Source organism: Mirounga leonina, unplaced genomic scaffold (assembly GCF_011800145.1).
Source record: "Mirounga leonina isolate KUSES-001 unplaced genomic scaffold, KU_Mleo_1.0 Mir_200, whole genome shotgun sequence".
Lineage (NCBI taxonomy): Eukaryota > Metazoa > Chordata > Mammalia > Carnivora > Phocidae > Mirounga > Mirounga leonina.
This window is the reverse complement of record NW_023270503.1, coordinates 28,502,178-28,515,297: the sequence shown is the minus strand read 5'-3', so window position 1 is coordinate 28,515,297 and position 13,120 is coordinate 28,502,178. Positions and strand designations below refer to the sequence as shown.

The following is a 13,120-nucleotide window of genomic DNA, read 5'->3' as shown; positions in this document are numbered from 1 at the left end:
GGACGTTAGCGCCGGGATGGGAAGAGACCATGGGACACTGTCTCATGGTCCCTCCTCTTTCCACTACCGCCCCAGTCCCTCCTGGAGACACACGACTCTGTGGCCTCAAAGACCTATGAGACACCACCCCCCAGCCCTGGCCTGGACCCCACCTTCAGCAACCAGCCGGTGCCTCCCGACGCAGTGCGCATGGTGGGCATCCGCAAGACTGCTGGAGAGTATCTGGTGAGGCCGCCAGGCAGAGCTGGGGGTGGGATCTGGAGGGGGCGTTGAGAATAACCAGCGCGGACCAAATCTGGTCAGGAGAGGGCGGAGGACGAAGATGGGACCCGCTTTGCCCCGGGACGGGCCCCTGCAGCCCCAGGAGACCACAGGCACTGTGCATCTGAGCTGCACGCAGACTGTGCCAGGAGGCTGGGAATGGAGGGTCCCTTAGGAGACCCATTTGAAGATTCTGGCTTGGAGCAGCTGGGCCCTCATCATACCCGCCCTCTATCCCCCCAGGGCGTGACGTTCCGTGTGGAGGGCGGCGAGCTGGTGATCGCGCGCATCCTGCACGGGGGCATGGTGGCTCAGCAAGGCCTGCTGCACGTGGGCGACATCATCAAGGAGGTGAACGGGCAGCCGGTGGGCAGCGACCCCCGCGCGCTGCAGGAGCTCCTGCGCAGTGCCAGCGGCAGCGTCATCCTCAAGATCCTGCCCAGCTACCAGGAGCCCCATCTGCCCCGCCAGGTGGGTCCCTCCGCCAAGCTTCCCCCGCACTCCCAGCCCGAGGCCCAAGGGGCCACCGCCGGGGTGACAGGCCCGCGGTAGGAGTCCCCCATCTCCCGCATGCTCGTGCATTGGACCTAGTCGTGGGCACTCATACACATGTGCAAGGGACATGCGCACATTTAAGGCCTGGGGTACCCCAATGAGCGCCCGTATCCACGCAGCCCCCGGCCTGCCTACGTGTACTGGGTGTGCGCATGCGCAACGTCGGCTTGCCGCGTGTCCTCCAGCAATCTGAGTCCTTTTGTTCGAGATGCAAAGGGAGGCTGGTACCAGGGAGGCGGCTGGGCGGGTCTGGGGGCAGCGTGCCTCGAGAGGGGCATGCCCGAGCCTCTTGCATCTTTGTGAGGGTAGGGGGAAGACGGTTGGCTGTGTGACATCCCCCCCCACCCTCAGGAGGGGGAAGTGGGGTGGGGGCTGCTCTGAGAAGGGTACTGCCCTCCAGCCTTCCCTTCTTCCCTTGACCCTTTGTGATCCCCGGGCCAGGTGTTTGTGAAATGCCACTTTGACTATGACCCTGCAAGAGACAGCCTTATCCCCTGCAAGGAAGCGGGCCTGCGCTTCAACGCGGGGGACTTACTGCAGATTGTAAACCAGGACGACGCTAACTGGTGGCAGGTGAGCAATCGGTGTGTGCCTCCAGGTGTGGTGTGGGGGAGGCGAGGGCCTGGGGAGGTGCCTTCGCACTCAGGCATTCACCCCTCAACTGCTGCCCGTTTCAGGCATGCCATGTGGAAGGGGGCAGCGCTGGGCTCATCCCCAGCCAGCTGCTGGAGGAGAAGCGGAAAGCCTTTGTCAAACGGGATCTGGAGCTGACACCCACCTCAGGTATGAGGGCCCCCCCGATGGAACCCCTAATCTGGGATCCGACGCAAGCCTGCCGGGCCTCACTCGCCCATCTCTCTGTGGCCAGGGACCCTGTGTGGCAGTCTTTCAGGAAAGAAAAAGAAGCGAATGATGTACTTGACTACCAAGAATGCAGGTGGGTGTTGGAGGCCCCCTCCTTGTCCTCTAACACGGCAAGCCCCCTCCCTCCAGCCGCCAGTGACTTGTGCACATGTTCTCCCAGTGCTGATGCTGCAGTCTTGTCCCTAGGCCCTGCCTACTCTCTCTCTGCTGTCCCTGGCCCCAGCCCTCTTATCCTTGGTCCCCGGCGCCACCCGTGCCACTTGAGTAGCCTGATGAGTACCCTCTCCCTGTGTTCAGAGTTTGACCGCCATGAGCTGCTCATTTATGAGGAGGTGGCCCGCATGCCTCCCTTCCGCCGGAAAACCCTGGTGCTAATCGGAGCCCAGGGTGTGGGCCGGCGCAGCCTGAAGAACAAGCTCATCATGTGGGATCCAGATCGATACGGCACCACAGTGCCCTGTGAGTGGGAGCCAGGCCCTGCTGGGTGGGGAGCCAGGAGCCGGGGCTGCCCTGGGGGCCAGGGCCGCGTCCGATGAGTGGGCATCTGCATGGGCATCAAGTCAAGTGGTACTTTTGGGGGATGTGTGGGGGTGCGCCCTCTGTGGCTGATGGGGGTACTGCAGGCTGGAGAGGGTTTGGGAAGCTGTCCTTTGAACCCGTGGCCTGGGTGGGCTGGACAAGCCTTGCCTCGCCTTCTCTCATGTTTCACTTGCTAAAAACCCAGCTGGGAGCCCATGTGAAACAGGGCCGCGTGTGGTGACAGAACCAGCAGGGCTGGTGAGAGCTCCTGGCTCCTGGAGGCAGGAACCTGAGGGCTGACCCCAGATCCGCTTGACCTTGGTGGGTGGCTTTGGTGTGCACATCGCCCTCTCTGGGCCTCAGCCCCCCCATCTGTGAGCGCTGGGCGGGCACGGTGAACTCTGAAGGCTCCCTCAATATGGACGCCCAGGATCCATGTGTGTCAGTGGTGAGGGCGAGGGCACGGAGCGAGGGAAGGCAGCAGTGCTTTGACAGTGGAGAGGGGCTGCGCGGCCCCTGTAGGACAAGTGCACGCGTGTCAGAGGTGGGACACGGCCTGCCTGTGCTCAGTCAGCCCCTCCTTCCCCCTAGACACGTCCCGGCGGCCCAAGGACTCGGAGCGGGAAGGCCAGGGCTATAGCTTTGTGTCCCGCGGGGAGATGGAGGCCGACATCCGCGCGGGGCGCTACCTGGAACATGGCGAATACGAGGGCAACCTGTATGGGACCCGTATCGACTCCATCCGGGGTGTGGTCGCCGCCGGCAAGGTGTGCGTGCTGGATGTCAACCCCCAGGTACCGCCCCAGCCTGCTTGTTCCCAGGCTGCCCATATCCCCTCTGGGCACTCTGCTGCCCCTCCCACTCCCCATATATTTCCAGGCACTGGTCTCCCAAGCAGCCCCCATATAACCCCTCAACTACTGCTAGGGACCCAACCCACCTAGAACCTTTTTCTCAGCCTCCCAGATGCCCCACTCCTCTAGCCACCTCCAGTGTCCCAATCCCCAGCCACCTACCAGCTATCCCTCCACCATTCATCCCCAGGACTCAGGTCCCGGGACCCTAGGTACCATTTCCCCATAATTTCCAAGTACCTGTCCCCCCAGCTATCCTTCCCCCAGCTTCTAGGATGTCCGTGGGGGATAGACTCCCCCATCCCCTTTTCTTCCTGCAGGCAGTGAAAGTGCTGAGAACAGCTGAGTTTGTCCCTTATGTGGTGTTCATCGAGGCCCCTGACTTTGAGACCCTGAGGGCCATGAACCGGGCTGCCCTGGAGAGTGGGGTGTCCACCAAGCAGCTCACGGTGAGGGCTCTGACATGCAGTGGAAGGGTTCTGGTGGCTGCCTGGGAGAGGGGGTAGGCTGGGGCCGATGAGGGGAAGAAGGTGGTGTTGGGGAAGGGGAGAGGGACCCACCCAAGGTATCAGTGAGGTTGGACTTGTGATTCCTGCTTTATAGGTGTGGAAACAGAGGTCTGGGCAAGGAAGGGAAGTGCCCAAAGTCTCACAGAGTCAGGGATACGGCTAGCCTGGGGTGCAGGAGCTTTTGCCAGGCCCACAGCTCCGTCCATTCTGGGGGGACAGAGTGCTTACCAAAGGGAGTCCAGAGGGCCAGGGGGAGATCTGTGGGCAGAATGGGCCAGGTGGGCTGAGGGCGTTTACAGCTGGAGGGAAAGGCTGAAGGGAAGGAGGAAGCTGGAGGCTGGAAGGCTGGCTGGAGGGAGGAGGCAGCGCTTGGAGAAGAGGCTTCAGATCAGGTGTTCCAGGACCCCAGGGCACCTACCTCCCCACCAGGTACACCAGGAGCAGCCTTCTCCAGGAGAGGTAGGGTTTGCAGAACTCTGAGCTCAGGGGTCCATCTGCTGGCCACACTTGGTACTGCAGTTCTCAGGCCCCAGGTCAGAGCCGCGCTCAGACCCCGGAAAGGCTGCCTGGGCTGGGCTCCCCGTTGAAGTCCCCTGGTCACAAACATAGCCAGCTGGGGCCACTGGGCACATAGTGGGGCCAGCCCTAGAACTTCCACCTTGAACTTATTTAAGTCAGTATTCAAAGTTCCCTTCTCACCCCTGCCTGGCCAGCTGGCCAGCTTTCAGTAGGTAGGGGTGGCGGTTGCCGGGGGCACCCGGGATTGCCCTCCTGGCGGCATGCTCAGGAGGTGCATCTCAGGCTGCGGAGGTAAGGGCGCCTGGTCAGAGTGGAGGGAGCACTGACTTTGGAGTCAGGCAGACCCTGTGCAGCCACTGGCCGGGCGACCTCTCTGTACCTGTTTTCTCTATTGGAAACGGGGAATAATGAGTCCCGCCTTGCAGAGCCGTAGCGAAGATTACGTGGGTGGCAAAGCAGTTAGTGCCCTGCTTGGCACTCACTAAAGTTTATTTCCTTCCTTCCTTCTTTCACCCATGTGTCTGTCCAGGGTTGCGGGTGAGCCTGTACCTGATGGAGTGAGGGAGTCTGTACCTGACATGGCTGGGCTCTGGGGAGGAGGATAGATGGGGGGGCTGCAGATTCCCCCTGATGATGGGGGTGATGGGGGGGACACTGATGGCCGGGAGGTCCCCTTGTGCCGGCAGGAGGCCGACCTGAGGAGGACTGTGGAGGAGAGCAGCCGCATCCAGAGGGGCTACGGGCACTACTTTGACCTCAGCCTGGTCAACACCAACCTGGAGAGGACCTTTCGTGAGCTCCAGGCTGCCATGGAGAAGCTGCGGACGGAGCCCCAGTGGGTGCCCGTCAGCTGGGTGTACTGAGACTGTTCATGTGGACCTCACCCCTCCGGGCTGTGACCCAGAACCCTGAATCCATCCCCTCCCCTGGCCATGACCCCCAGCCCTGATCCTTAGCTCTCATCCCTGGCCGTCTGGCTCTCCCTGGGTGAGGAGGGCTCCTAGCGGGCCCTAATCTGGCTTCAGCACAGGCGTGTGCACTGCCGAGGAGGTGGGTGTTCATGGGGCACCTCTGTGCCCAGGTGCTGCCCACTCCCGATGCCCACTGGCCACCAGATGTCCCTCTCTGAGGGCCAGGCTGTGCCCAGGAGTGTGTTAGGGTCACCTCCGTAATGCTCAGTCCAGAGAAGAGGAAAGCTGCTCTGGGGCCCTGTGGCCAGTAGGTACACTGCCCCCTGCCACCTCTCTCCAGCCGCCTTTCCCCCGTGGACTGGCCACGCCCACTCCATTCCGGGGCTCCTCCCACCTCTCACCCCTGGGGCCCTCCTGAAGGCTGGGGGAGCCAAAGCTTGAGCCAGCTGCCGCCGCCAAGGGGCAGTGCGGTCCAGCTTCCCTTGGAATGAGGCGGAGTCCCGCAAGTGGACCCCGCTCTGTCCTTCCCTCATGCACAGCTTTTCACTGCCGAAGTCTCTCCACGGACTTCTCTGATGTGCCCTTGACAGGACCGCTCAGCTTCCCGCAGGGCAGGGCCAGCCGGGGTCGGCGGGCTCAGGGCAGGGAGGGGTGAGCTGAAGGCTGAGCCCTACGGGGAGCCTGTGACTACTGACCATGGTCCCTGGGGCGGGGGTGGGGGGGGCACATCTGGGCTCCCTGTTGGTGACCACGGTCCAGCTTGGTCTCTCTGGCGGGGTCCAGGTGGCCCACTCGCATCAGCTCTGCCTGGGGGGCTGAGGATGGGTGCAGAGAGGAGCCTGTGAGCCGGCCATGGAGCAGGGGCTTGGCAGAGGACATCTATGCTCTAGCCGGCTCCCTGTTGTACAACTCCAGGGGGCGCCATCCACACTGTTTCTGCCTGCGCAGCTTAGGGTCCGCAGGCTGGGGCACCTGGTCTGTGTTTGTACCGTTGGTGTGTGTGTGTCAGTCTTGGTTTTGGGAGAAGAGAAGCAAAGGGTTGTTTTGCTTTGGAGGTCACTATTTGGGGCCCTTTTTGGGGGTTCCCCATTAGTCCCCATTTCTTATGAGACCCTCATCCCAGATTCCAGAGCCTTGACCCTCCCCCGATGTCTTTCTCCCCATCTCCTAGTGTCCCCCTATCCTATATGACACCGTCGAGTCCTCGAGTCCTCGGGAGGGCAATTGTGTAAGATAGGAGAATCCCTTTTAAGAATGCCATTGTAGACTTCCCCAGGCATCTGGCCCTCGTCCCTCTCTGTGATCTTGTCTGGGGTGAAGCTGTTCTTGCAGGGACCACCCCATCGCCCCCAGCACCAGCCAGCCCCTGTCCTTCCCAGTTCTCTGAGTGTCTGATCAGTCTTCGCTGCAGGTTCAGCCCGAGCTGGCCCCTGAACCACTGTGTGCCCATTTCCTAGGGAAGGGGAGGGAGAAGAAACAGAATATTTATTACAAAGTTAGAAATATATTTATTATATTAGGGATCTCATTTGCATTGGCCTAGGATATGCAAATGAGATGTTAAGGTCAAGCCTGCTCCCATCTCATTTGCATAGCTCTGCATCCACTATGCAGTCACCTTTATACCCCTCTTTTCCCTTTCCTCAGTGTTCTTTTTATCCTCAATCCAGCACTTCCTTGCATCACCCTTACGACAGCCCAGGGGGCCCAGGAGTGGGAGGAAGAGCTGCTCTCCTGCTGCCCAAGGCAATGGTTTCCTTTGCCAGTTCCCACCTCACCTGGGGCACTTGGGAGTAGAAGCAGTGAGGATCTGCAGGTGCAGCCCCCTACCCTTGGTTAACCTCCAAAATCTGAAGGAAAGAGCATCCCCTGATGGAGGTGGAGGGAGCCTGGCTTAGGGTGCTGGGTACCTTGCCAAGGAGTTGGCACCTGACCCTGTAGGGTAGATCTCCCGTGTGGATGCTGTTCTGGCACCTTCACCTCTAGTGATGCCTGGGGGGCAGGGCTGGGCCCCTCCTCTCCTGTCTTCATCCCTTCAACTGCGTCCTACCTCCCCTACACAAGCCCCACTCACTCCCTGGCCCAGGGCTGGGTTGGAAGGGGTGTGTGCCCACCACATTACCTCTCTGACCTTATCCTCCTTCCCTGGATGCTTGTATTTGAGGCACCTCGGGATAATGAGGACTCGGCCCCCCACTGTCCACGCTCAGTGCCGGCCCTGTTGCCCTTCCCCTCTCCCCTCCCTCAGCCAATTCTTGAGCTTTTGCTCTGACTGGTTTTCTTTCTTTTCCTTTGATTAAATGTGAAAACAAAGGCTTCTGGGCTCTATTGGTCTTTGGTTGGGGCCCAGTGGATGACTTTGGTACAGGGTGAGAGTGGGGAACCCAGCACAGATGATTCTGGAATGGAAGTCGGAGTGACTTGTCTTGTGTCCAGTGATGTCTTCCAAAATTTCCCATCCCACCATTCCACATGCCCCATCCCCAGAAGATGCTCATTCTAAGTGCTTGTATCCAGGAGTCTGTGAGCATTCGTGGGGACCAAGGGGATTCAGACTCCAAGGCTAATCCACTCCACTTCACCCAGAACTTGCTGTGTGGCCTTCAGCAGGTCCCTGTACTGCTTAGGTTCATCCTCTATAAAAATGTCATGGACTCTCCCGGTGCTAATGCTGGGATTGGTTCTAGGCGTTCAACAATACATGCCATAGAGAGCTCATTGAAATGTCACCCAGATGTCACCAAGGGGGTGTGTGTGTCAAATCCTTCATGGGTAAGGCATCAGCCTTCTTTCCCACTTTGAATTCTTCAGGGGACCCCAGAATGTTCACTGAGGATTCTCAGCAGGGGGCTTTAGCTCTTCCCTTCTCCCTGCAACAACCAAATAAGGAACTGGCTTTCTTCCTTTGATTTCCCCCAAAGCATCCATTCACACAGGGACAAGCGTGGGGCAGACTTCACCGGTGATTTGGAGACAGCGTAAGGACTTATGTCTCCCACCTAACAGGTCTGATGAGAATTTAGCATTGAATATTAAATACCCCAACTCTGAAATATTCCCTGATCATTCCCAGCACATAGAATATTTTTCTGGTCAACCTTTCCCTTTGGGGTCCCCTGTTGCCCTCCGTGTTGCTGCACCCTCTTCCTCTCATCTTTTTTTTTTTTTAAGTAGGCTCCACACCCAGCGTGGAGCCCAACGTGGGGCCTGAACTCATGACCTGGAGATCAAGATCTGAGCTGAGATCAAGAGTTGGTCACTGAACCAACTGAGCCACCCAGGTGCCCCTCTTCCTCTCGTTTTTGAAACACCTTCTTCCCATCTCTGGGGTGTCCTTGGAAAAAGGAATATTTCATGACTATACCTAGCAACTCCACACTTGTATTTCTGTCTTAATCCAGTGGTTCTCAATCCTGGCTGCACTTTAGAATTGCCTGAGGGGTTAAAAAACAAACAAACGAAAAAACAATTGCCTGGATTCTACTCCAGATCAGTTAAATCAGAAGTTCTGGAAAGGCTGACTACTATAACTAACACAGTTGTTTATTATTGTTGTTATTATTATTATTATTTTAAGATTTTTATTTTCGAGTAATCTCTACACCCAACATGGGGTTCGAACTCACAACTCCAAGATCAAGCTCTTCAACGGAGCCAGCCGGGCACCACCCAACACAGTTTTACTATTAATTTCTTGCTCACATCATATCTGATGGGAATTGGGTTGCACTCCCAGCAGTGACTCAGGGTTCCAGCCTCTTTCCATTTTTGACACCACCATCTTTCAGAAAAGGCTCCCCAGGTGTCATGGAAGAGGAGTAGAGTGTAGGAAATTGCTCATGGATATTATGGGCTAGGACAGTCGGCCCACATCCATTGGCCAGAATCGAGTCATGTGGCCCTGGATTATTGCAAAGCGGTCTGGGAAATGTAGTCTTCCTTGGTGCTCCGGAAGAGGAAACAGGATCTAGCCAACCTCTGCCAAGCCAGGAGTGGAGTCTGGGAAGCTATATGTTTTAAAAGTTTCCCACATGATTCTAATGTGTAGCCAAGTTTGCCAACCACTGCTCATCCATTTTCGTCATACCCTTGGGAGTGGAGGAACTCTCCTTTTAGCCCCAAATTAACATCAAGGTAGTTTCCTACTAAAGATATTTGAATTTCTAAGAGGAATTCTGCTACCAGTTTTTTTTTTTTTTTAATTCCTTTTCCTTCCTGGCACAGTAGCATATGGTTCGTAGGGCAGAATGGATTCTTATCATATTATAGTTGGGAAACTGACCTACAGAGGTGATGGGCTTTTGTCCAATGTCACACTGAAAGTCACTGGCAGAGCTGGAACAGACCCCTGGACTCCTGGTTCTCAGGCTGGGGTTTTCTCCCTGTGTGCTACCTCCCAAAGATGGAGGGGGATTGATAGGGCCTGGGGTGGGGCACACTTAGGGGAGGAAGGCACTGTTGGAGGAGGAACATGGGATAAGAAAGGGAACCATGAGGGGAAGTGTGGGCTACGTTGCCATCCCCAGATTCAACTGTTTGAGAGATCCAGGCATTCCAGGTGGTTGAGGGCATCAGCACCCTAAAGCTCACACAGCTCTGGCCCCTCCTCCCTCAGGACTGGGTTTGGGTGGTGACCCCACAGCTCTGGGAGAGACTGAGCAGGCTATGCAAAGGAGCAGGGAGGACTATCTAGCTTGTCCCATTGATCTACTTATCTAATCTAATTGCTATTATCAAGGTTTTAATTATTTAGAAACCTCTATGTTTTACTATCTGGTGAAAAAAGTTTCCAATTACTCCTTTGATCAGCGATATTTTTTCTTAGTAATACTTTCTTATTTTTTCTAGAAAGAGAACTCTAGGATCATTTGGTCAGAGTACACCCTTTTCCTATGGGGATCCTAATTGGAATTGCATGAAATTGGAACATTAATTGGGGAGGGTTCTTACTCTTCGGTCTTTTCCTGCAGGACCATAGTCTGTCTCCCCTGTACTCGGGTCTCCTTCCAGCCCAGGGCCCCCACTCACCTGTCTGCCAAGCAGCGCTGGTCAGACTGGCACGGTCTCCAGTCAGCAGCAGCCTGATACCAAGGAGAACACTGACTTTCTCATAAAACAAAATTCTTTCCTTTGAAAGGACTGCCCTTTATCCCGAGATTCTCCTCCCCAGCCCCTACTCTTTGGGGTTAAAATGGTCTTCTTTTTATAAAAGGGATGAGATATTTAAATTTTTTTGCTTGTTTCTAGATGTAGAAGTTGATAAAATATATTTTGAAAGTGTTACTGATCTGTGAAATCTCAAAGTTTGGGTTAAATCTCTCAGTGGGTTTAATTCCACAGATGCCCTGCCTTTTGAACAGGGTTTGAGTCTCAATGCGTAGGAGGTGAGACCACACATGTGTTGGCCCGAGAGTCCTTTTTGCAGAGAAGAAACAAGACCTGAAGAAGGCACAACACAGCCGAGATTGGCTTCGTAGATTCTCATTCCCTCCTGGTCTCTTGCCCCACTTTGGAGAGCACAGCTTCATTCTCTGCATTAAGTGAGTATGTGAAGACACACCTTAGCCCCCAGGTAAGCCAAAATAAGGGCCCTAGTCTATCCCAGCAATTTTAAGTGTCTTAAGTCTGGCCCAAAGCCAAAGTAGGCTGACAGACTAAGGGCGACGGGTGTTCCCTTACTAACTTAAAAATTTGTGAATGGAAGATAGACGAGAATTAGGTGATCCGTGCCTTAAGCAGAAGCTCCAGTTCCCCGCCATCGCCTCACACATGCGCATACACACTCAGATGAGGATTCAGTAGTAGGCAAGCAAATTCAAGAACCAAAATACCAATAGTTTTTCAGTGTGTGACAAGCATTCATTCGTTTGCTTATCAAACATTACCTTATTTTTGAGAATTTACTCCAGCATCATCACCTCTTGGAAATGCTTTGTGACTCCTCCATGGGCTGATCTGATCAAGGAGCCTCTTCTTGGCGCTCCCGAAACAGCTTATCACAGCGTCCTGATGGGGACTGTCGTCCTCTCTGCTCCCTCAGACTCTGGGCCTCTGGATGTAGGGACCGTGCCCCACTCAATGGTGCTCAGAAGATGGTGTTGAATTAATACTTAAGGTACCATGCCATTATTTTTTAAGTAACTGGATGATTTATTAGAAGACGTAATAGGAAAAAACAAAAAAAGACCCTGTTCACAATAGCAACCCTAGTACAAAACGCAAGGCATCTGTGTAATTAAATCCACTGAGAGATCTAGCCCCAGCTCATGGGAGCAGCCAGATGTCCTCAAAAAAGACCATGCTGGAGCCACAATAAGAACCAGATGTGGCAGGTGTGAGGCGTGAGTGTGCCCCTCTGACCATCATCCCCACCCAGGAAGGAGAAAGGGACGTGTAGGCAGCATCTGGGTGTGGCTTATATTTGTCTTCCCTCTTTTTTCACTTTCACAAGTCTTGGCACAATGCCTGACAATTTCACAAATTATCTAAGTGTGTAGGTCCCACCCCACCCATTTTTTCAGGGTTTGGTCTTCCTTCCAGAAACAGATCTTCCTCTCTCTGCGGTTCCCCATAATCCTACCCTCATACCATGTGGTAGAGATACCCAAGCACTGGTCTGTGGACCATCTCACCTGTGACAATATGAGGAAATTAAGAACAAAGCAGAAAGCTTATCATTAAGCTGAATATATTTAAGTTTAAGAATTATCATTTATTCTGATGTGATTGTGAATTTTATTTTATCACATGCCAATTTAAGAAATACTGCCCCCCCCCTGCTTTTTCCTAACTTGAATCAGATCTTTCCCTGAGTCTCTACTCATTAGAGTAGAAAGAAATGAAATCTCAATCCTGTTTTGGAGGGCTTCCTCCTTTCCCCGGAGTTACACAAAGATGTAAGGGATACATAGTGCCTGTGAAATGGGAGTGAGAATCTGGTTCAGGCAGAGTGGTGATCAAGGTACCATGTGCTTTTAAACAATGGGATTGTACATAAAACAAGTTTTACTGTGTTGCTGAGCTTGTGGGAAGGGAAATATCCAAGAGGCATGGTGAGTGGACAGGAAAGGTGGAGTTACCCTAAAAGGCAAATGACAATATTAACATCACATTTGGAAAATTAAATATAAAGCCAGGGGCAACCTGAGGTGTTGGTAAATTAGGGATCTGGGAAGGCACTAATCTGGTCCCAAGTTGGTATCCTGGCCCCTGACAGAAACAAATGCAGATCCTCTCTGGAGGAAGGTATCCTCAATTTCAGCCCCCCAGATGGAAATCATCCAAACATGAGCTCACATTATGAGATCACAAAATAAAAAGGAACAAACCACTATGAGTGATAGTCAACATAAACAATAGCATATTTATATCTCCAGGGAATTTTGATATTAGGCACAAAATGTAAACTATGTGTGTATAAAATATTTAATGGAATAAAAGATGGCATTAAAAAATTAACAAGCAACAAGACTCTAGAATGACTAGTTAGGTTTGAAAGAGAACCATTCAGAACTTTTCAAAATAAAAAATACAAGGATGAAAATAAAGACAAATTTTGGGGGGTTTAACAGCCAATTAAACACAACTGAATAGAGATTAGTGAACCAGAAAGTTGTTCCCCTAAGTATGGTGCTTGGACCCGCAGCATCATCAGCCCTGAGAGCTTCTTAGAAATGCAGACTCTCAGGCTCCCCCCAGAACTACTGAGTCAGAATCTGAAGTTTAACAAGATTCCTTGTGGTTTGTAGGCATATTCAGATTTGAGAAGTATTAAACTGGTAGAAATGACATAGAGTGCAGAACAAAGAGATGAGGGAAATATGAAGGAGAGGTTAAGAGATATGGCAGTGATAAAGAGAGGGTCTAGAAAAATTTTATTCTGGCCAGTGGCAAGATTTTTAAAAGTGATGGAGAGCAGATAATATTTGAGGAGAATTTCCTAGAACCGATGAAAGGCATGAATTCACATATACAAGAATTTACAGCAAACAGGAAAACAAGTAGTTCATGGCCAGGGGCCAGTCAGGCCAGACTGCAGAATACTGAGACAAGTAGAGAAGTTGTATGTACAAACATAAAACTAAGGTGTTTCAAGATGGAGGGTTGCAAAGTGGCAACTGGTAAAGGA

At 53.5% G+C, this 13,120-nt stretch overlaps 1 protein-coding gene across 2 annotated transcripts in view; it reads left to right on the top strand.

The window, feature by feature from the left end:
- MPP2 (membrane palmitoylated protein 2) overlaps nucleotides 1-13,120 on the top strand; it is an 82,206-nt gene that overhangs the window by 17,031 nt on the left and 52,055 nt on the right. The window contains exons 4-12 of one of the 2 annotated variants that reach the window (XM_035027229.1): nucleotides 76-225; nucleotides 505-732; nucleotides 1,258-1,389; nucleotides 1,494-1,599; nucleotides 1,685-1,753; nucleotides 1,978-2,139; nucleotides 2,791-2,993; nucleotides 3,374-3,502; nucleotides 4,768-5,605. In XM_035027229.1, coding sequence (XP_034883120.1) covers nucleotides 76-225; nucleotides 505-732; nucleotides 1,258-1,389; nucleotides 1,494-1,599; nucleotides 1,685-1,753; nucleotides 1,978-2,139; nucleotides 2,791-2,993; nucleotides 3,374-3,502; nucleotides 4,768-4,944 — 1,356 coding nt within the window. In that variant the 3' untranslated portion in view covers nucleotides 4,945-5,605. Of the gene's footprint in view, nucleotides 1-75; nucleotides 226-504; nucleotides 733-1,257; nucleotides 1,390-1,493; nucleotides 1,600-1,684; nucleotides 1,754-1,977; nucleotides 2,140-2,790; nucleotides 2,994-3,373; nucleotides 3,503-4,767; nucleotides 5,606-13,120 lie in introns of those variants that run through there. The other variant, XM_035027230.1, reaches the window with a different exon arrangement.